This window comes from Martes martes, assembly GCF_963455335.1.
Source record: "Martes martes genome assembly, chromosome: 5".
Classification (NCBI taxonomy): Eukaryota; Metazoa; Chordata; class Mammalia; order Carnivora; family Mustelidae; genus Martes; species Martes martes.
In genome coordinates this window covers 29,866,278-29,888,495 of record NC_137892.1, presented here as the reverse complement: position 1 = coordinate 29,888,495, position 22,218 = coordinate 29,866,278, and the positions used below count along the sequence as shown (strand labels likewise).

The 22,218-nt window shown below is 40.2% G+C and overlaps 1 protein-coding gene across 3 annotated transcripts in view; it reads left to right on the top strand.

The window, feature by feature from the left end:
* CEP120 (centrosomal protein 120) overlaps positions 1-22,218 on the top strand; it is an 82,914-nt gene that overhangs the window by 45,094 nt on the left and 15,602 nt on the right. For all 3 annotated transcript variants that reach the window (XM_080805104.1, XM_080805103.1, XM_080805102.1), the window contains exons 16-19: positions 8,302-8,394; positions 9,832-9,993; positions 13,502-13,624; positions 20,174-20,272. In XM_080805104.1, coding sequence (XP_080661230.1) covers positions 8,302-8,394; positions 9,832-9,993; positions 13,502-13,624; positions 20,174-20,272 — 477 coding nt within the window. The remainder of the gene's footprint in view (positions 1-8,301; positions 8,395-9,831; positions 9,994-13,501; positions 13,625-20,173; positions 20,273-22,218) is intronic.

The window sequence follows — 22,218 nt, the reverse complement described above, 5'->3', positions numbered from 1 at the left end:
GTGGAAAAGGAAACTATTAACGACAGTACCTGGTACATGCATTAAAGATAATCTGTGGAATATCGAAGTTGTAGTGGTTGTACATTGGCTTGGGTAAAGTGATGAATGGGTCAGGGGTAGGAGGAAGGCCTTTCTCTTAAGCTTTTTCAATTTTGAACCCTGCAAGTGTATTATTCTTTCAAAAAATGAATACTCTAGGAAAAAAGCCTACTTCTGTATGAAAAAAGAAAAGACATTTAAGTATATATAAATGTTATAATTTTTTAATAAAAAAACATCAGAAACTTAGAAGCCCTTTTAAAGAACTTAATTCTGGAAAAAATGACATCTTTAAAAAGAAAATGAGACCATCTGATCTTACTCCAGAAAGCAGAAGTTCAGTACTTACCTATTCACACTCAAGTTATTGTGTAAAACAAACACCCTGAAAATTAGACGTGTTGCAAATACTGAAACTTAACTTTTGTATTAGTGGATAATGATGTATCTATAAATGGGAGAAGACACCAATGGCAGGACGGTTTGCTACACTTGACCAGGAGACAGGAGCAGGGTACGGACTAGAATGTTTTTGGAAGTTACTTTATTTTCTTCTCTGACTTCAACCATTTTTTTAATGGGTAATTATTGACATGCTTGGGGTTTATTTGTTCTTTTATTTTTATATGCTTGGGTTTAAATCTACTTTTTTCGCTCTTGGTTTTCCATTTGTTCCATCTTAGCTTTTTTTTTTGTCTTCTGCTTTTTTTTGGATTTATTGACCTTTTTATGATCCCATTTTATTTTTACTATTACCTTATTAGCTGTATCTCTGTTTTTCTGCCTTTTTTTTCTGTGGTTGCTTTAAGGTTTAAAATATGCAGCTTTAATTTATCACAGTATGCTTCCAAGTGCTGTTGGACCACTGCACGTGTAGTATTAAGAAGCTTAAAACAGTATGTGTCCAGCGTATGTCCTCTGTGTTGTTACCATCATAGATTTTTGCTTTTACATGTATTACCCTAAAATATATTTTTGCTTTAAAGAGTTAGTGTTTTTAATGAAGTACAACTCTGAGGCAGTAGTCCTTCTTTATTACCCAAATACATAACATTTCTTGGAGTATGGGTCTGATGGCAATAAATGCTGTCAGCTTTTGTGTGAGGAAGGGTTTCTCTCCCTCATTTTGGAATAAATTTATTTTCATTGGGTATAGAATTCTCAGTTCACAATTTTTTTGTTTCAGTCTTGAAAGTTGTTTCATTTGTGTTTTGGCTTGTGTTGTTTCTGATGGAAAGTCCACTGGCCTTTTTACCATGGCCCTCTATTTATCATGTCTCGTTTTTTTCTCTGAACTGCTTTTAAGCTTTTTTCCTTACCGCTAGTTTTCAGCATTATGATTTTGATGGGCCTTGCGGTTCTGTGTGTGTGTGTGTGTGTGTGTGTGTGTGTGTGTGTGTGTGTGTGTCTGTGATGATGTGTTCACCCTCCTTGGAGACTTGTGAGTTCCTTGATTACAGCATTTCATCAAGTTTGAAACAGTCTGGGTTTTTATTGCTTAAAATTTTTTCCTGTGTCTCTTCTCCTCCTGTGTTTGGGTTGCAATGTACATGTATCTGAGATTGCTTGATTTCATCCTAGTAAGAAGTTCATTATTTTTTTAAGTTGTTTTTTCTTCTCGGTGCTTGATTTTGGGTGTTTTTTTTATAGCTGGGACTTCAGGTTCACCTGTCTTTTCTTCTGAAGGGTCTAATTTGCCATGAACCTAATTGAGCATAATTTTTCATTTCATATACTGTACTTTTCGTCTTTGAAAGGTCCATTAGGACCTTTTCCTTTTTTTTTTTTAACATATTCCACTTTTCCTCATGGTCATGTTTTCCTTTTCAGTATCTACAATATTTTTACAATATATTATCTACTTGTTCCAACATCTGTATCATTTTGAGGTCCCTTTCTGTTGTTTTTTTCACCTGGTCATAGGTTACATTTTTCTCCTTAGCATGATGGATAATTTTTTGTAAGATACCAGAAATTGTGAACTTTACATTGTCAGTTGATGGATCTCGTCGTGACGTGATGTTACTTGGGATGAGTTGGATCCTTTAAATTTAGTTTGGCTAGGGTGAGTTGAGAACACCCCATACTGCTTGGGCTCCATAGGAGTATGTAGATGCTTGGTGTGTCACAGCGTCTCTCCCCTTGGACAGGTAGGAATGCGCACTCCTCTCAGACCTGTCCGATCTCTGGGAATGCTTCATCTTACAGCTTTCCAGTGGTAATGTCCCAGCCTTGTGGGGTTGCAGACTACTCTGCACATCTCTGGTGCTCACTCTCTCTGCGTCTCCCTCCTCCCTCATGAACTTGACTCACCTCTGTCTCTTCACTCACCTATTCGTTGCCTCAACTCAGCCAGATTGTGAGGCTCTGCTGGGTTCCCCATTCTCTGAGCTAGTGTCTGGAAAATGCCTCTAGGAAGTGCACTAGAGTTCCTGTTAGGGCCTCATTTTTTTCTGCTCTGTCAGGGGTGATGGTCTCGGGCCGCCCATTCTTCAGTGTGTGAAAGCAGTTGTTTTGTGTGGGTTGTTCCAGTTGTGTTTGGGGGAGATCAGGGCAGTTAGTCTTCTGTGGGTAGACTGAGCAGAAGGCCCCCAAGCCTTTGACTTTAAAGTAACTGAACTTTATCTCCCTTAATTCTCAACCATTAAAAATGTGAAAAACCAGTGAGTTATAAGAAAAAGATAATAGGACTACTTTAAAGCATCTGTTCTTTAATATGCAAATAACCAAAATTAAAAAGTCAGAGGCCCTCACACAAACTTTATAGTATGTGTATATTTGTATTAAATACGACTTTTATATTAAGTAGCATTTATAGTTCTCAAGTATCCTTTATGAATTGCATCTGAGTGAGCCATAAAATATTTAAAGTTTTTGAACTTTTCATTTAGCTTTTAAGGCAAGACGAGTTTATTGGGTTTTGTTTTTTTGTTTTTAATTTTTAAAGATTTTTTATTTATTTATTTGACAGAGAGATCACAAGCAGGCAGAGAGGCAGGCAGAGAGAGAGAGAGGAGGAAGCAGGCTCCCCGCTGAGCAGAGAGCCCGATGCGGGGCTCGATCCCAGGACCCTGAGACCATGACCTGAGCCGAAGGCAGAGGCTTGAACCCACTGAGCCACCCAGGCGCCCAAGACAAGTTTATTGTTGAACCATTTTTTAAATGCTGTTGAAGAGTTTTCTAGGGTTGAGTTTTGCAAAAGTCAAATTTTGAAACATTTTTTAGTTAATAATTTTGACAAATCCAGCTTGTGCCCTAATTGAGCTTTCTAGTGCAAAAAAAAAAAAAAAAAAGAAGAAGAAGAAAGAAAAAGAAAAATCAGTTTTTATGTAATGAATTGAAAAAAAGTCATTTTGGTTGGTTGTAATTTTGCTTTTTAATCTTCTCAATTGGCTTCCCATATATACAATTTCTCCTACCATTTCAGCTTGAATTGACAAGCTTCTGACTAGTTAGTAAGAGCTCTGCTCAGAAAATGGAATATGATATTTGTCTAGTAAGTGGCTGAGCTGTTTATTTGAATTAGTCCTGTCAAAAAGTACATTGGATGTTGCTATTGTATTTCGACTGAAATACATTGGACAGTAACAAGTCATCTAGTGTAGGGTGTGCTCCACCTTGCAAGAATATGGTCAACTAGGATGAGATCTGTTTTCTAAAACTTGATAAGTTACTGTAAAATTGAGTCCATCAGGGGAGAAAAAAACAATTTTTTCCTCAGTAGGATGAAACCTTTTCAAGCTAAATTCTCTGAGAATCTCACTGTACTATTTTTAGGTCTAAAATGTATGAGCCTTTTCTGTTCATTTATTTTCACTTTATTTACCTGTTTTCTTCAATGTATAACTCTTTTGATACTTAGAAAGTTCACCTGAAGGAGTCTGGATAATATTGGTGGAACATACTATGCAGTCGTTTAAATTTTTTCTTATTTCTGCTCTTTGGCACAAAATAACTAGTTAATAGTAAAATGGAACTCATCTGCTTATTATGAGGAACTTCCATCTTGCCTTACCAAAAAGATGCTAACTAGCTAATAGCCCACCAATTCAGGATGTAGTGGTGAAGGAGTATAGGTAGTAAATAAAACTACATGGAGTCAGATCCGCAAGACATCAGTATTTCATAATAATAAATTAATGTTTTAAGCTTATGATAGGCGTCTAATGGTATATATCCTTGTGGGTGATTGGGTTTATTAGTCTATCAGTTAATGTTTTGTGGTCATCTTCTGGGACCATTTTGGAGGGATTATTTTGTTCCCTGAGAAGGAGCAGATTGTTTTAGTGGAAATTTTTGTTTGATAAAATAATTTATTATTCTCCGGAGTTATACATAAACTTTCCCCCCAAATAAATGAAGGGTTAGTTAGCCTTGAAACAGATAATATAATGACCTATCTACCATCCACTTGGGGCCTTGAGGCCTTGTGGGAAAAGTGAAATATACCAAATCTTTATTTCCAGAATCCAGTGTATTGCTAAAGACTTGGTTGTACAGACTGATAAGCTAAACCCAGTGATTGTTAAGTAATGAAAGTGTCTTAAATTAATGTTATATGAGTATGATACTCTGGTCCTGTCCTGCCTTTTACATAGCTGACATCATGTTTCTTCTGTCTTCTGTATGAGTTCCCATCAGATAGCAAAAGATCACTATCGTGTACCCACAAAGAAGGAAGACCTCAGTTCTACATAAGGGAATAATGTGAGGAAGTGTTTCATGGATAAGATAATGCTTTCACTTTGATACAGATTAGCAGATACTACTAGGTGGACTCAAGGGACATTCCAAACAAAGAAGTTTGAAATTGGCTTGACGTTAAGAAAACTGTATGTAGTTTGATGTGGGAAGGAGGGAGGAGAGGGTATGCCTCAAGAAATAAGGTATAGAGAGGTTTATGGAATATAAATTCTCTTCTGTTCATTTTGAGGAGGTTATACTTGATGCTGCAGACTTTCTCAGCCAGGGTTTCCTGAGAGAATTAAGGCCTAAAGCCTGCCAGCATCCAAGGTCGCTGATGGATTAACTGTAGCCTGTGCTTCTACGTGTTGGTAGAGTCGTGTGCCATTTTAAGAGGAGACAGAGAAAATACTTACTTGAATCATTTGTTACGTTCTGTGGTTCAGCTGGTAACCCAGCTTGGGAAAGGTAGAAATTTGAAAAACTTACTTGTTTTAATGAAGACTTTTATGTAAGAGAACAAGGAAATGAGATTTTCATTTTCAGACAGTTATTCTGGTGGAAGTCTAGTGGGCAGAGAGTGGAGGAGGGTGAAGCTCAAGTCAGGAAGACCAGGGAGGCAATAATAGATATGAAAGGAGATGAAGGCTCCAAAGTCAGAGCAGTGATAAGGTGATGGAGAAGGGCGGAATGGGAGTTAAAGAAAAGGCATTAACGAGGTTTATGATCTGAAGGCTTAAGGAATACTCACCGCTACCCTCCACTCCTCCTGCTTTCCCTGATGACTCTATTCCCTCTCCAGAACAGTTCTCAACCAGCCCTCCCTCATCCTCACCCGGTTTGGTCTTGCCCTTTCTAAAACACTTCTCTGCTTGACCTCTCCTCCTGTTCTACTGAATTCACCCGTCTCCCCTTCCCCACTTTCGCGCTGGGTCATTTTTTCCCTTCAGCCTCTGCTGGGTTTATTGGCTTGCCCCAAGGCCCAGTCCTTGAATCTCTTTTCTGTTTTTACATTTCTTCAGGTGTTGTCATCCACTTTCTTACTGTTACAAGTGTGCGTAGTATACATAATACACATGTGTTATATATAACATTTATCTGCTCGCATCCCCCGCGTCTTCCCTGGACTCTGCACTTGGCTGTTGACACTGTCCATTGACTGTCTCATAAGCAACTAAAATGTAACCTGCCTAAAAACAAGCTCTGTATCTCCCTCCTGTATAAGTTTGTTCCTGTTGATTCCACCTCTTGATAAATGGTGACACCTTTTACTCTGCTCCTCAGGCTACGGGCAAGTTATCCTTGACTCTCTGATTCCACATCTAGTTTATTAGCAAATACTTGTGGCTCCACGTTGAATATGTATCCTGGAAACAAACCACTTTGAGCTCCCTCCTTTATGACTTTATGTGTCTCACAGATGACCAGTTACTTCTTAACTCAGTATCCCTTCCTCTTTCCTGACCCCGGTAGCTCACTTCTGGTACCAGAAGTCAGACGATGCACTCCTCGGCTTAAAAACCTGTCATGCTCTTCCTGGCACATAGAGTAAAACTCCCATGGTTTATCGGGTCCTACAAGGCCTCAAGGCCTTATGCGATCTACCTCCTGGCTTCCTCTGTGACCTCATTTCTGTCAGCCTGCTGCTACAGTTTGTTCTTAACAACCTGGCCTTCCCCCACCTCAGGATCTATGCAATGTCCTTTTGTAAGAAGTACTTTCTGGTCTCTGTTCAGGATAATCTTTCCAAAATATGCCTTCTTCCTTTGCTCCCGGCCACTAAGTAGACACTCATTCTGCTTATTTTCATCCTGGCATTTACTTCGGATTACATTAAATATCCACTTCCTTGTTCATAGTTGGGTCTTCCCTCAGAATATAAGTACCACAGGACTTTATTTTACCCACACCTGCTAGGTTTGCCATAAAAACCCATTATTTAAATGATGGTGATTTCCAGTTTTTTTTTTTTATTTCCAGTTTTTAAACATTTTTGAGTTTGAGATATCTAGGGAGTAATGGCATATGCAGTAGATTCGAGGTCTGAATCTCTGGAGGGGGTTTTGACTTGGCAGTCTGGATTTGGTAGTTCTTCATATACGTGATGGTAGGTGCCTCAGGTCATTTGAAGGGTCATGTAGCAGGAAAGGACACCTCCTGAGACAGAGCTCTGGGAACTCACGCATTTGCTTTGCCAGGGGCAGAACATTGGAATTCTGACTCACCATCCTGTTTCCCTGTCTCTATATGACTTTATAAGGAGGTAGGGCACACTTAGTTGGTTTTTTGTTTGTTTTGTTTTGTTTTTTAGATAAACCAAAAGTAGGTGGTAGAATTAACAGAATTCTTATGTAAGTGATCATGATTGGTTGGTATGTCGGGCCTAAGTCACTGAAATAAAGTTTAATGAGGACAGATGTCAAATTCTGTAGTCACAGCAGTCTTCTGGACAATAGGTGTGTGGGTATAGTTATCCCAGGTTTAAAAACAAAAGCCTTGGGGGGATTTCTCCGACATAGTAAATGGTGTGATTAGGATCCTGAAATAGCACATGTGAGTTTAGACCAACTTAATGTACTTGCTGTTCTTGTCGCTGGCGGGGGACATTCTTTGGCTTCCGAAGTAGTGAGATCACATCGGGTACCACATTTTTTTTTAAAAGACCTAGTCTACAATCTAGGCTCTAGATGAAATCCAAGATACTAGATGTGAAAATGGTAATATGTGAATAATTGCTAAAACTTGTGTTTATCTTGGAGAAGAAAAAAGACTAAGAGGATATATGATGGCTATCACCAGATTCAAATATGTGAAGACAGATATTTTTTTCTTCTAAGGAGTACAAGTAAGGTTTGGGAGAATAAAACTGAGGTCCTCTTGACTATGGGAAAAGGATTAATATGCGGCCTGGGCTGTGGAGACTTAATTGGTGAGGATAGAAAAATTGGTTCAGAAAGTCCGAGTAAAAATGATCAGTTAGAAATGAAGGACAGGAAACTGTCAAGAGTCCTACATGCTGTGTAGGCTGCGCTGGCACACCTCTCACTGTGAACGGGACTCACAACAGGACTGCAGGCCTACGGCAGCCAGGGTACGAGGCTAGTCACGAGGTCAGAAGTAATCATGAGGTCAGTTATTGGAACTGCAGGGAAGAGTCGGATCTGAACTATGAGGAGGATGGACTTGAAACTGACGAGCTGACCTAGCCACAGAAGTAGTTCTAGGGAAGGAGCATAAGTGATGAAGGGGGCATCAGAGAAATACCGGCGCAGTGACCAAGGCAGACTTTTAAGGAGCTGGATGTTGACTGAACATAGGATTTTACTGGCAGTCTAATTGTCCAGTGGGAGAACGAGCTTCCTCAGGAAACTGAATGTCTGTAGAGATAGCCAAGCGGAAGCTAGAGGGGCTTCCTTCCTTAGAGTACTAGCAAGAATTTCTGCTTTGAATTGGTGGATATAATTCATGATTTTCCTGTTCCCACATCATATGTTTCAGTGTGTTAAAATGTATGCAGTGTTGACTTTGTTCATGTTTTGAATTGGGGGAAAAGGTAATTTTTCTTTTATTGTACTGTAGGTGGCTGAATATACTATTCTAGAAGGAAAACTTCAAAAAACCCTAATTGACTTAGAGAAGCGAGAGCAGCAGCTTGTCCTTGCAGAATCGGAGGTAACTGTATTTCTGTCTTATGTCTTCATTTTCCAGAATCTGCACTCTAGGTACATGCTGTTACTTTTCCTTCGTGTTCGTACGAAATCCGTTTCATGGAAATGGTCTTGTGGGCATGATGGAGAAAAGTGCTATTCAATAATAGGTCAGAAGGGAGGAGTAGATAACGAAGTATTTATCAGAAATGTGTTACCCAGCCAGCTTTGGCTGACGTCTGCTATGGTAGAGACTTTTGGTGAAGTTTCCCACATAGAGAAAATGTAGTACAAGCTCGGTGGCCCAGCCTTCTGCCCTTGTTCTCAGTAAGAAGGGAATACCCCTCTTTGTTGACATTAAAGGTTAGCTCCAAAGGATGGATGAAAACTTCTGTTAGTGCTGTGCCTACCTAGCCATTTTGTTAGGTCTTACTGAATTTTACCCAAAATGTTTATTTTAAAACATTGAAGTTTCAAAATAATTAGAATTTCTTCCACATTAAATTTATATGCCCCTTCCCTAACCACACGTGTTTCTCAAAATTTTTCTCAGCATATCTCCCTGACTTTGTCCTCATATATTTTCTGGAATTTCTAAAATGATTTGGAAACTGATATATTTAAGGTCAAACATCAATACTAAGGCTGAGTCACCTTCTATGTTACCAGGCAGAATGTTTGTTTTCGGTGGGCTCCACGTTTTGCTAGGCTTCACCCGCAAATCAACACCTGAGTTGAGATTGAACGTCAGCTGCTTAACTGACTGAGCCACCCAGGTGGCCCTATTTGTTTTTGTTTTTTTTTTTAAGATTTTATTTATTTATTGATACTCAAAGAGATCACACGTAGGTAGAGAGGCAGGCAGAGAGAGAGAGGGAAGCAGGCTCCCTGCTGAGCAGAGAACCCAATGCAGGACTTGATCCCAGGACCCTGAGATCATGACCTGAGCCGAAGGCAGAGGCTTAACCCACTGAGCCACCCAGGTGCCCTGTTTTTTAAAGATTTTTTATTTATTTGATAAAAGAGTGTGTGCAAATAGGGAAACAGGTAGAGGAAGAGGCAGAATGAATCTTAGACTGAGTCAGAGATGCTTAACCGACTGAGCCACCCAGGCACCCTCAGAATATAAGAAATCGCTAAAGAAGAAAAGAAACTTGGGCATATTTGCTTAGGTAATACAGTGAGTTTTATTCAAATAGGAATTTTAAGTGATTAGGGCCTTTTCGGTTGAATTTTTTGCAAGTCATGTATGGAGTTTTGGAGGTACTTTTATATTAGAATTAAATGATGATGGATTAAAATGTAGCATTTCAGTATGTTTAAACATTAATTCTAACAATGGAAAAGGACGTGGAGACAAATTTGTACATATTCTGAACATTGTATATAAGGATGAGAGACTACTGGACAGTGCCATGTAGCCCAGAGCAAGCCAACCTCTGACAGATGCATCTGTTGTCAGGTTCAAAGAGAAAGAAAGGAACTGAAATTAGAACGTGAACGGAACCTGCAAGAACTTCAGGACTCTATCCGGAGATCCAAAGAGGATTGTGTGCATCAAGTCGAACTCGAGAGGTTGAAGATGAGACAGCTCGAAGAGGACAAACTCCGACTGCAGCAGCAGGTGGGAGCAGCGCTCAGAGCTTAGCTGTAGTCGCTGAAAAGTTAGAAAGATACACAGTCAATCCAACTGTTGACCATATTGATTGTGGCGGGATTCAGATATACTTTAAGTCAGAGCTGGTCTTCCTAAATCAAAGGAAAAGATGACACTGGGATAATGTTCCTTCCTTTACCATTGTTGACATGAGAAGGAACTAAGTTTCACTCCAGATTGTTATTTCTGGTAAATTTCGTGTGGGGCCAATACATTGTTCATGTGCCCCTGGACCCGGTTCAGTTGCGAGCCAGGCTTGGGGAGCAAACGGTCTGTGCTACATCACCTTACACTCCCCTGCCTGCTGCCTCTCCCACTCCCCTCTGCGGCCCTGTCTCTGCAGCCAGGTGTCAGCCCAGGTGCTGCGAAGCCACCTCTCCTCTGACTCCTGTCCTCTGACTCACACTTCCTCGAGGCTTCCTCGCTGTTGTCCTGGTGTTGGTGTGTTGTCTTCCCTCACTGTGCGCACCGGTGGTTTCCTGGTCTGCCTCTACTTTGCTGACCACCTCTCCAGCTCCTCCGTGGGCTTCTTTTCCCTTATTCTAGCCAGTCAGTGTTGGACGTCTTCCCGGCCTAGGCCTCAGTTGGTACTGAACAGTCTTATTCGTGCCTGTGGCTTCAGAGACACTGTGCATCTCTGGGACTTTCACATTTATATCCCAGCCCTTTCCTTTGCATTCCAGAACCATATATCTAGTCGCCCTTTGGCCTCTGTACTTGGATCTCTTAAAAGCCTGGGAAAGCCACCCTCACGCCCCTGTCCATACACTGCAGTCACGGACTCCTCTGCTCTGGTCTTCCTGTTGCAGCCAGTGTGATGATTTTGAAACTTGGGAAGCTGACCTCCTCCACCGACATCCTCCAATGTCATCTTACTGCTCTGAGGATAAAGATCAGAGTGATAAGCTTGCCCTACAAACCTCTGCATCGCTGGGACCCAGCCTACCCCTCTCACTGCTTCTCCCAGTCCTTTACTTCTGCTGGAGGCTCTCCAGCCACACTGGGTGTCCTTCGGTCTTCAGGCCAACTGTGCTTGCCTTCCCCAGAGCATCTCGGGGTCTGCTACTTCTCTCAGCCTTGTGAGCTACACTCCTCCTTGGGTTTATAGCCCACTTCCCCAGAGCCATCTTCCCTGACCCTTATTCTCCAAGTCTCGGTCGAGTTTTTATTAGATGTTAGAGCAGTTTGTTTTTATTTTCATTAGCAGGATAATTTGATGCGGGCCAAATGATTAGCTCCATAAAATTCTTTGGGTTTGTATCTGTATGCCTGGAGTCCAGCCAGTCTTCAGAACATAATAGGGGCTTAATATTTGCTGAAAAAAAGCAGGATCAAGCTGTTAAAAATTAAGCTTCTCTTTCTTCAAAAATTTCAGCATAGATTAGATATGCACGGTGAATGCCTCTAGACTTCTTCAGTAAATTCTGGCATGAAGAATAGTTTCCATAGCTGTTCAGGGCCAGTTAAAGTCCCATTTTTTAGGCAATTGTAAATACAAATGTGATTGTTATAGAGGCCTCCCTTAAAATATAAAAGATAGAGTTATATAAGTGGGCAGTTGTGACTAGGATTAACAGATAGTGCTTCTCTTCTGCTTTGTAGGAAGATCGAGGCTTCTAATGTGTATTAGACTCATCAGGGGATCTTTTTAAAAAAACCATTCCTGGGATGCCTGGGTGGCTCAGTTGGTTAAGCGGCTGCCTTCAGCTCAGGTCATGATCCCAGCCTCCTGGGATCGAGTCCCACATCGGGCTCCTTGCTCTACAGGGAGCCTGCTTCTCCCTCTGCCTCTGCCTCTGCCTCTCACTCTACCTGCCTGTACTCTCTCTATCTCTCTGACAAATAAATAAATAAAATCTTTAAAAAAAAAAACAAACAAACAAAAAAAAAAACATTCCTACCTTGTCCCAGACTGACGTAATTAGCTCACATCTTTGTGGGAAGAACCTTTCTGGCACAAACTGGTATTTGGGAAAAATTACCCCAAGCACTCCCCTAAAACACAGTCTGAGACCTGGGGCAAATCTAGCGGGGAAGTGAGGAGGGAGCTGTGGGGCAGCACACGTGTCTGGGAGCTGAAAGTGCTCAGCCTTTACCTGGGAACATTTCACAGTTCATATAGAAGAAAACATGCTAGGCCCTGATTCAGAACCAGGTTCCATATACTCAACACACAGTTCTAACGAGACAGGTAGAAAGGACAAAAAGACACCCTGTCACTGAAAGGTGGTCAAGTGTCTGTGTGCCCGTATAGAAAAGCAAGTCGCACAACTCAGTCCGTGTTTAGGGACCACTTAGCACAAGAGAAAGAGGCCCTTATGCCTCATAGCTTACTTTTGTACAACCTGATTGGAGCCACAGTAATTGTTTATGATGAGTTCTCTGAATGCTGGAAAAAATAACAAATATCAAGTCTGTTAGCTTTTGTTTAAAACAGAAATAAGTGTGATGGAGATGCTTGAGAAAGGTTCTGATTCAAGTTTAAAAATGAAAGTTCAGATATGCAGAGGTAAACTTCAGTCATATGAAGAATTTTCAGGTAACAGAATACCTTAATACGTAAAGATGCTAGATAAATCCTAATTAGAACGATTTGTATTGACTGGCATGAAATAAGAATTTGTTATTGATAATTGAGGTTCCGTTTCTGTCACAGGTTTTCTCAGTATTTCAAATTCAGTTAAGTCTAATGTCTTTGTGAGAAGATAAATGGGTTTATCTAATGATTGATAGAGTGTGACATGTTTTTGAAAGGCATCTTTAACAGTGCTTGTTTTCATTTCATTATAAAAACCCCAGATCAAATAAAAAAGAACATTTTTATATCCTGTTTTCTGGGGGGCCAGAGGTTGGTAGTTCTGAAACTGTTCAAAGGGGAGTTATATATAGATTTGAGTCAAGGTGGTCTTGCTTTTTTAATTTAACAAAGTATTTGCCTGCTCTCCTCAGAGCATTATTCTAGAGGATGAAGACATTCGATGCTACTCAGGTCTCTGCTACTTCCCGGCCCACAAAAATGAAGGGATTAGGGCAAATCATCTTGAAATGACTTAAGTTGTAATAGTATTTGAATTATGAGGTTCTTATAACTTCAAATAATTAAAATAAATGCTACACTAAAAGTTTATGTTTTCATCCATAATTAGCTGGTATATATATATAATGCACAATATGTTCTTACATGTGCCCTCCTAGTAGTATTGGTATTTTTGTAAAGTGAATTTCATTTGCCATCTAAAATTTACCAAAAATGTTCTGGTGATACTGGTTTCATAACAAATTTCATACTCTTAAAAAGTTTTTGTATGTTGTTAATTTTCCTTCAGGGATTTCCTAAATTTTCTAAATTTTCCTAAATTTTCTGCTATAAACATGTTTTAGCATAAGGGGAAAATGACACTGTTGAATTTGGTAGTATTGAACTTAGCATACTGGTATTTTTTAATGGCTGTACTTTCTCCTTTGTTAAATACAGCTTAATGATGCTGAAAATAAGTACAAGATTTTAGAAAAAGAGTTTCTTCAGTTCAAGGATCAGCAAAGCAACAAACCAGAAATCCGTCTACAGTCTGAAATAAATCTTCTCACCTTGGAAAAGGTACCCATGTCAGATCATGGCAATTTAACTAATTCTAATAATTTATAAAGTCAGTAAGTATTATTTGAATATAATATATAATAATATTTCACTGTAGTGTTCTGATGTCAACTAAGAAACAATTCTAGAGATGGGACATTGTCAGTACCTGAATTTCTTGGCTTTTCTCAGTTTTCTCAGTTCTAGCTTGTACTGATCCGAATTGTTTGTTGCAAACAACAGAAATGACTAACGGTAGGAATAAAGGAATCCCTGAAACTTTGAGGAAGGCTACAGAACAGGTTTCAGAATAGGAACAAGAACCAGGGGAGCACAGCATGGCCTGTCCTGTCACAAAACTCTCTTCTCTTGCTACTTTTGGTGCTATCATGGCCCTGTCCTAGATTTCTGTATCCCCCAGTTCTGGTGCCAGTCTTGCTATTGGGAATGCTCTCTGTGTATTACTCTCCGACAGGAGGATTCATTTCAAGCCCGCACTCCTCTAGGATGATGGGGCACGTCCATCCTCTTCTGTTTCCTGTGGTTGGAAGCCAGGCCCTCCCTTTATTTATATGGGATTCACCACCAACAGGAAGTATATTCTGGTTCTAGGCATTAAAAAATGTGTAAGGTCCAACAGCCAACCTAAGCTTGACAGTTTAGGCTCTTGCATTTTATCATTAGATGTTCTCTGGGCATTATTAAAAAGATACAGCCTACATAAGAAAATGACATCGGTTATAAATAAGAAAATAATCTGTGGAAGTTAAAGGCCACTAGGGGGCACCACCCGAAGATGGCAGGATGGAAGTTGGGAAGATGCCCCGGTAGTCCCTGTGCTTTTCGTATTTTCTCAGGTAGTAGGTGTACTTTATGGTTTCCTGTCCCACCAGCCAGGCCTTCTCTCAGCTTGCCCTGGACTATCCCCACTGGGGCTCTAGCTCACGGACAACCCCTGTGTCCGGGTTCTGGGTAGGAAGAACTACTACTCCTGCTCCTTCCTTCCGTAGTCCCTCCTACCTGGGAGAGGTGGGACTGGCTGCTGCGGCTCGTCATGGGGTGGGGGGTGGGGCGGGGGCTCACCCTATCCCCTCTGGCATTTCTGCTTTTCACCTTTCTCACCAGTTGCCTGTATTAAGATAATCTCTTTGGAAGACTTGGAGTGGTTTCTGGTTTCTGGTTTCCTGGCAGGATCCTGATGGACAGAACTGATTTTTCATTATCCAGCAAAGATGTACGCTGACACTGTGTAAATCCTGTTTTGAATGGTTAAAAAACATTCAGGATAGAGTTACTTAAACGGCAAGTCATACAGAAAGGCAGGGAACTTAGCCTAGGTCAGAACAGTAGAAAGGAAGATGATGACTTCTACCGTCTGACTTTGTCTTACTAAAAGCTGTGATTGTAAAGGGGAGACAAAGCTACTTCTAGTGAAATCCGCACATGAAGTGTGGAACCTAAAGGACACATGACCTCTTAATGGGTGAATGTGTAGGGAAGGATATTCCAGAAAGAGGTATGCAAGCAAAGGAGCAAGGTTAGAAAGTCTATTAGTATTTCAGTAATAGATTGATTAGAACCTAATCATTACTGTCATATTTTCAAAATAAAAATAGGACTGCTAAGAGAATGCTGGGAATTTTAATTTTTGGTCCTATGGCAGGGGAAGACCTTAGATGGTAAGTTAAAGAATTTGTATTTCATCTGGTAAGGAAAGTCAGAGATGACAATCAAGTTTATCAGGTTGGCTTCATGGATGTTAATGGAAGTGAAGAATTGTCAGGAAGAACTCTGAGAAGGTGGAAGTCGTAGAGAATTATGGTTCTAGACATACTATGCTTGAGATGCTAGCAGAAGGGAAGTGGAGCAGTTGATGGAGTGGTTAAAAAATGGGAAGTATGGTAGGAAGAGAGAAAAGAACTAGACTTACAGATTGGGGAGTCAGTGGCATCAAGTAAACACCATAATGCAGATGCAGTGGGCTGAGGCGTGCTGAGGCAGGACCCCTGAACACTTCTGGGCAGTGCAGCCTCAGGGAAGAAGGTGAGGGAGGAGGAGGCTAAAAGATTGAGAGGAGTAATAAAAACAGTCCAGTGCAGTGCCCAGGAGAGGAGGACTTTTGAGAATCAGCAGTAGAGGCCATCCCTCATGAAGGGCAAGTCAAGCATGGTGAATAAAGGGCCATGGGTTTGACAGGTAAGAAATCACTAACTTTGAAGAAGCCAAATTGCTGGGGCTTACTGAAAAGTTGGGCATAGGAAAAAACAAAACAAAATCTAAACCAAGGGCTTCACACTGTTGAAAAAAATCTTACATGGCAGTAGGAAAATCTACACGTATTTTTAGTTGAGGATAAGCAATTAAAAACAAGAAATTCAGCTTTCAGAGAGTAGGGGAGGAGTGGACCATGAAAGAGTTTCTCTTGGGAAATAGAGATACTATTTAAGAGGCAGAAAAAGAGAATACATAGAAAAGTTGGAGGCAAATTTTTTAGTGGAAATGGATATTAACCAGTTTCTGCTGCTGTTCCCAGACTCAGTAAATGTTTTCACGGCCTGTCCACGTCTGTACTGTCTGTGCTGTGTTCCTTTTCTTACCCAACCTGGGCTTGACTGCCCAGCCTGGTTGATGCTGCTTCTTACATATCGGGACAATCTTTGCATTTTTCCACTAGATTTGGTGGCCTTTTCATTTGTCTACCAGTGAATTTGACTGCAGCTAGACTCCTCAACCCATTTTGATAAACCAAGTGTTCAGCTGCTTCCATGTTGACCACTCTGAATTCTGTGGTACCTGCCAAGGACAAGTGACAAGTGTGCATGGCTTCTCAGCCCTTCTCACAGGCCCTGTTACGTAGGTGTCAGGATTTTCATTTTTCCCTTCAGACATTATCTATCTCAAAATTAGAACAGAAGCACTATCTTTTCCGAATATAAACCTGACACTTTCCACCTTAGAAATACATTTTAAGTGATTTTCAGAATCCCTTTTTCCAACTGTACTTATAGCAAAAGGATAAAAATCACTCAACATATTACAAGTGTAAACCGTGTCATTAAGTTAAGAGCAAGAGGGAAAGAATGACTAGTTCACCTGCCAGAGCACCAGACCTAACAAATTCACCAGCATGTGTAAGTGTTCAGTAAAACAAGCCTTCTCTGCTCCTGTGAAAATTCTTGGTAAATTTTTTTTGGAGCCAGAAGAGGGCAGAATCTTATTTGTTATTTCTACATAATAACAAAGACCTAAAAGCAGAAAAGGGAAGGCATAAGTGAAAAAGTATCTAGTTCTCCATATAATTTCCTGGTAATGTCTGACTGAGAGCTTTTCATTTCTGACTGCCCATTCTCTTCAGTGTAAAAGAAGTATTTCTATTTTCACGAAATGGTGTAACATTAAGTTAAGATACAGTTTTACCAAATACAATCCTGATTCCTTTTGTTATGTAAGAAGTCAGTTTATGATTTGCTTTTTGGTAGGAGTCTCTTCAATGGCTTAGAAATAATCCAGTTTTTAAATAAAATATGGAAAACAATTTAGTAGGGCAGACTGAAGTTAAAAATAAATGCTGAATTTTTTTTTTTAAGATTTTTATTTTTTTACTTATTTGACAGGCAGAGATCAGAAGCAGGCAGAGAGAGAGAAGAGGAAGCAGGCTCCTTGCTGAGCAGAGAGACCCATGTGGGGCTCGATCCCAGGACTCTGGGATCATGACCCGAGCCGAAGGCAGAGGCTTTAACCCACTGAGCCACCCAGGCACCCCAATGCTGAAATTTTCTTAAGATTATTTGGTAGCTACTGCCTATCCACCCATGTCTTAAGGTAGAGGGAAAGATGAAGGGAAAAAACACATTATCCTTTGGGACCTCACTTTTTTTAAAGAGTTCGTAAAGAAATTAGGGAGATGACTCAGCCTTAAGTGATTGTGTGTAATCAAACACCAGGGAATGTGATAGAAACTCTTGGCAATTTAGGAAACAGTTTTAAGACAGCGTCAAGTTTTAAGTTAGAATAGAAAAGTAACTGGCTCAGGAAGTTAGTGGGGCAGGGGAGGTGGTATATGGGACATGGACCTGAGGGCAGGAGGAGAGGGTCTTCTGTTGAGGAAAACCCAGGAGATAGGTTCAGCAAGGAGGACAGAGGTGAGATTCTGGAATACCGTAAGACCTAGACAGAGGAGAATAGGCTCCAGACTACAGGCAAGTAGCAGTGATGGTAGATTCTTTTTAGCAGAGAGGACAGTGGGATGTGTAGATAGAAAAGATTTAGGCTGAAGAAACCAGAGAAGAGGAGAAGAACTTGGGCTAAGGAGATGGCCATAGGAAAGTAGAAGAATAAAACCACCAAGTTTTTCCAGGAAGAAATCTAAATTGTTGGTTTGTGACAGACTCGAACGAGGGAGTAAAGCATCAGTGATGAAGCCAGTGCCCTCTGTCTTGTAGGGGATGTGAGCTGTGGGTGTAGAGACAGGCAGATGGTAGCAGCAGTGAGCACGGCTCTGTGCTTACTGCCCGAGCTAGCCTCTGAACTGACTCCAGGTCCTGAAGTGAGTTTGCACACCAGAGGTCTGTAACTGGGCTCAGGATCTACGTGTACGGGCTAGCTCAAGCCTCCCATCTACTCACAGTGAGACGTCTTAGCTTGAGGTCTGTGAGTGTCCTGGAAGTAGATCAGATCTTTACTCGGGGGGGGGGGGGGCGCCTGGGTGGCTCAGTGGGTTAAAGCCTCTGCCTTCAGCTCAGGTCATGATCTTAGAGTCCTGGGATCGAGCCCCACATCAGGCTCTCTGCTCCGCAGGGAGCCTGCTTCCTACTCTCTCTATGCCTGCCTCTCTGCCTACTTATGATCTCTGTCTGTCAAATAAATAAATAAAATCTTTAAAAAAAAAAATCTTTACTCGGGTGCATGTTTCTGGGAACTGGGTTGGTACGTTTTCTTTAGAATCACAGAGGCTCCTATATTCTTAAAAAAATAAAGGTAGGAATAATTGATTGGGCCAAAGGAATGAACTCAGAAAAGTGAGGTTTCAATCTGAAATTTGATAACTATAGTTTTTTATTTAAGCATGAATAACTACGCAAATGGCAATTATTTTGAGACTCATGGCAAAACTGATAAAACCTTATCCCGCTTTTTCTGTTGAGTCAATCCCCTGGGTATATGTGATCCCTCTGGTTTCAGTCCAGTCCTGACTCTCCTCCTTGGTCCCATCCAGACTACTACACCTTCTCCAGGACCCATTGACATGATTGCTTTCATAACTAAATACTACCCTTTAAAAAAAAAAAAAGTACGACCCTTTTATCTCAGAGCCATAAAAAAGATTTTTGCTATTCCGCTGACTGACATCCTATTGTTAAATTACCAAGTAATATGGATAAATCTGTAGGGCATAAGTAGAAGAGATCATCTTTGATAATCTCACAGTATTATTCAACTTAGGACATGTAAGTCTAGTTGTGAAATGTCAACACCTTTAAATCCAAGCACCAGGGATTTGTAAAGCCAAAAAAACCTTGACTCCATGAAGTCATATATTACTGCAGAGAATGTTCTGGTCTTTTGTGAAGGGAATTTGGCAATCAGCTTTTCCTTACATGAAAATAAAACGAAAGTTTTCTGGAGTTTGAATTTTGGGAGAGTGCCTTTGGGTTTGTTTTCCTGCAAAACACAAGGAGCTGTGTGTATGGGAAAAACTAGACTTGATATAAAAAAACTTAGACCCGTTTAGAGTCACAGTATTTTACTGTAATTCAGGCATATTATTACATTATCACTTAAATAGTAAAACTGTCTGTTGGCTTCATGAATTTGTTTGGTACTTGGTTTGAAACACTGAGAGTACATTCCAGAACTTAGCCAAGTTGGCTTGAGTTCATGCACAACAGATTGCCTGCTGCAAGTATAAATAACCATTTTTTTAATGGAATCACTTTCATGTTTTTCTTTATATATTTGAGGGAAAACAGAAAATAAGAGTTAGATGAGTATTAGTAGGAGCATTATTTTTCCTACTCTTGGGTTTATTTTAACATTCTTAAAATATTTTTCACTTTGTACTCTTGCTTAGTAAACTGCTCTGATAAAACATTCACTGTTTTCAACATTTTCTGATTTTTGCCGAAATATAAAAGTATCTCTACTAGCTTTTTTTGTTTTAAGACCAAGTTCCATGTCATGAGAGGCCTCCAAAAGGAATAAGTTGGTTTCTCAGATTGAGAGTGCCAGCTGAATTGGAATGCTAACAGTAAGAACTGCTTTTTGTAAAAAATGAATGTGTTTTGCACTCTCTACACGTTTTAATACATTTATAGTAACTGTCTGGAGGTTAAGACTGATTCAGTTCCTTTTAGTATAGGCTGTTAGGCAGTAAAAATACGACTATATTTTAAACAAGAAAATGTTCATGTGCCATAATATTTATAGTAAATTATATAACAGTTTTAGATGATGTCGTATGTTACACTGTATAAACTCTTTTCTTAAGCCAGACTCTTTGTATATATTATCTTTCAGTGATTGTACACAGTGGTATAGTGTTTCACTTGATACGATTTTAATCACTGTCAGGTTGAACTTGAAAGGAAGTTGGAATCTGCAACTAAGTCTAAACTGCATTACAAGCAGCAGTGGGGACGAGCTTTGAAAGAACTTGCCAGACTTAAACAGGTATGTAGTTGATAGCTGGTGATGGATTGTTCATTTTATGTCTTTTTCCCCTTGATTCTTTACAAGTATGCATATTTGGCAATATCTCTTATGTTCGGATGTGTCCATTTCAATTGTCAGGGCTATTTCTGACATTAGGAGGTTAGGGGCTTTTTTAAAGAGCTTTTTCTTAATTAAAAAAAAAAAACTTTTAGGTTTTTGTTTTGTTTTTGTTTTAAGTAATAGCCAGCTATCCTCCTCCGAAGAAAGTGGGAATAATTTATTTTACTTTCACTTCTAAAATGGCCATTTTTTTTTCTCTTAGTAGAAATTCCTTCCACTGAAAGTACCTTTCAGGAGAGAACTTTAAGAATAACTTTAAAAATTTAATATGTCCTGCAACTGAACAGCTTATTTTAAATGTTATTCCTAGAATTCATAGTCATTTATAGTCAGTGAAGAAAAGGAATCAGAGACAATTTTTTTGCGTAATTTTACAAGAATTTAAAAGGTGATAGTGGTTTCCTGAATTCTTAGGTTACCTTCCCCCTTCTTCCTACTTGGTAACAAATGCCGTAAGCCTCAGGAGAAATTAATCTCATTTTGGGGTGTAATTGCCTCAGATGATTAAGATAAGTAAAATATGAGCAAGGTTTTTAAGAATCCAACCTACTTGACCTGACACTTCTAAGGATCAATAATGGTTAGCTTTATTCTAACTTCTGCCTTTTCTTTAACAGTTTTATTCTGAAGGAAATTTGGCCCTTGGGCCTTTCAAATTTGTATTCTTTTTAATCTGTCTCCATGACCATTAAATGCTATTAAACAAATTCGTGGTATCGTACCGATCACTTCCTGCCCTCAAAGAGAATTATGTCCAAGACCGCAGAAGAATTAATAGTACAGTTTGCCTTAACATAGCTCCTAGAAGAGATTGTACAGAATGACTATGAAAGTTCGTAGGACTAAAGATAGATGAGTGTAACTGGGGGCCTCCTGTATTCAAGGTACTGCCCTAGATTGATTGATGTAGGTAAAACTTAAGTCTTTCCCTCAGGGAGCTTGCAATTTGCTAATAGGGAAGAAAATTACAAGTATAACATATATATTTAAGAGCCCTGAGAAGAACCATCCAGAGTAGTCAGGAGGGGAAATTACATCTGTTTTACAGCACTTAAGAAGGGGCTTATGGAAGAAGAGGTATGTGAGATACACCTCTGGTGAGTGGGTAACGATTGAGGAAAGAAGTGAGGGAAATGTTGGAAATAAAACTGCCAAAATGATTATGGCAAACAAGATCAAATTGGAAAGCAGAGGCTGTACTTGAACCCCAAGAGGAGGACCCCTCATAGCAGTCATTTGAGGCTAGAAGGACTGGAACGTCAGTGGGAATGTGACACGCAGACTCATGTAAAAAAAACAAAAACAAAAAAACAAAACATAGGGGCACCTGGGTGGCTCAGTGGATTAAAGCCTCTGCCTTCGGCTCAGGTCATGATCCCAGGGTTCTGGGATCGAGTCCCGCATCAGGCTCTCTGCTCAGCGGGGAGCCTGCTTCCCCCTCTCTCTCTGCCTGCCTCTCTGCCTGCTTGTGATCTCTGTCTGTCAAATAAATAAACAAAATCTTTAAAAAAAAAAAACAAAAAAAACCCAAAACAAAACATAGTTTTGGTAGATGCTGTGTAGCACCATCTACTTGATTTTAATGTGGAGGAGCAAGTCGAAGACGATGCCCAAGACTTAAGCCTTACAATCTGGAAATTTAAGATGAGGAGGAGATAGGACTTACAACGTTGGACACTGTAACTTGTGCGGAGGGACATTCAGCGAGCAGTCAGAAATGCGGATCCAACGTGGGGAGGATGCCGGGGCAGGCAGAACTGAGCATTCTTAGGTTTGCAGTGGACAGATGAGAGCTGATCCTGGAGGCAGCAGCTGGAAAGAGAGTGATCCTGATTTCTAGCCCC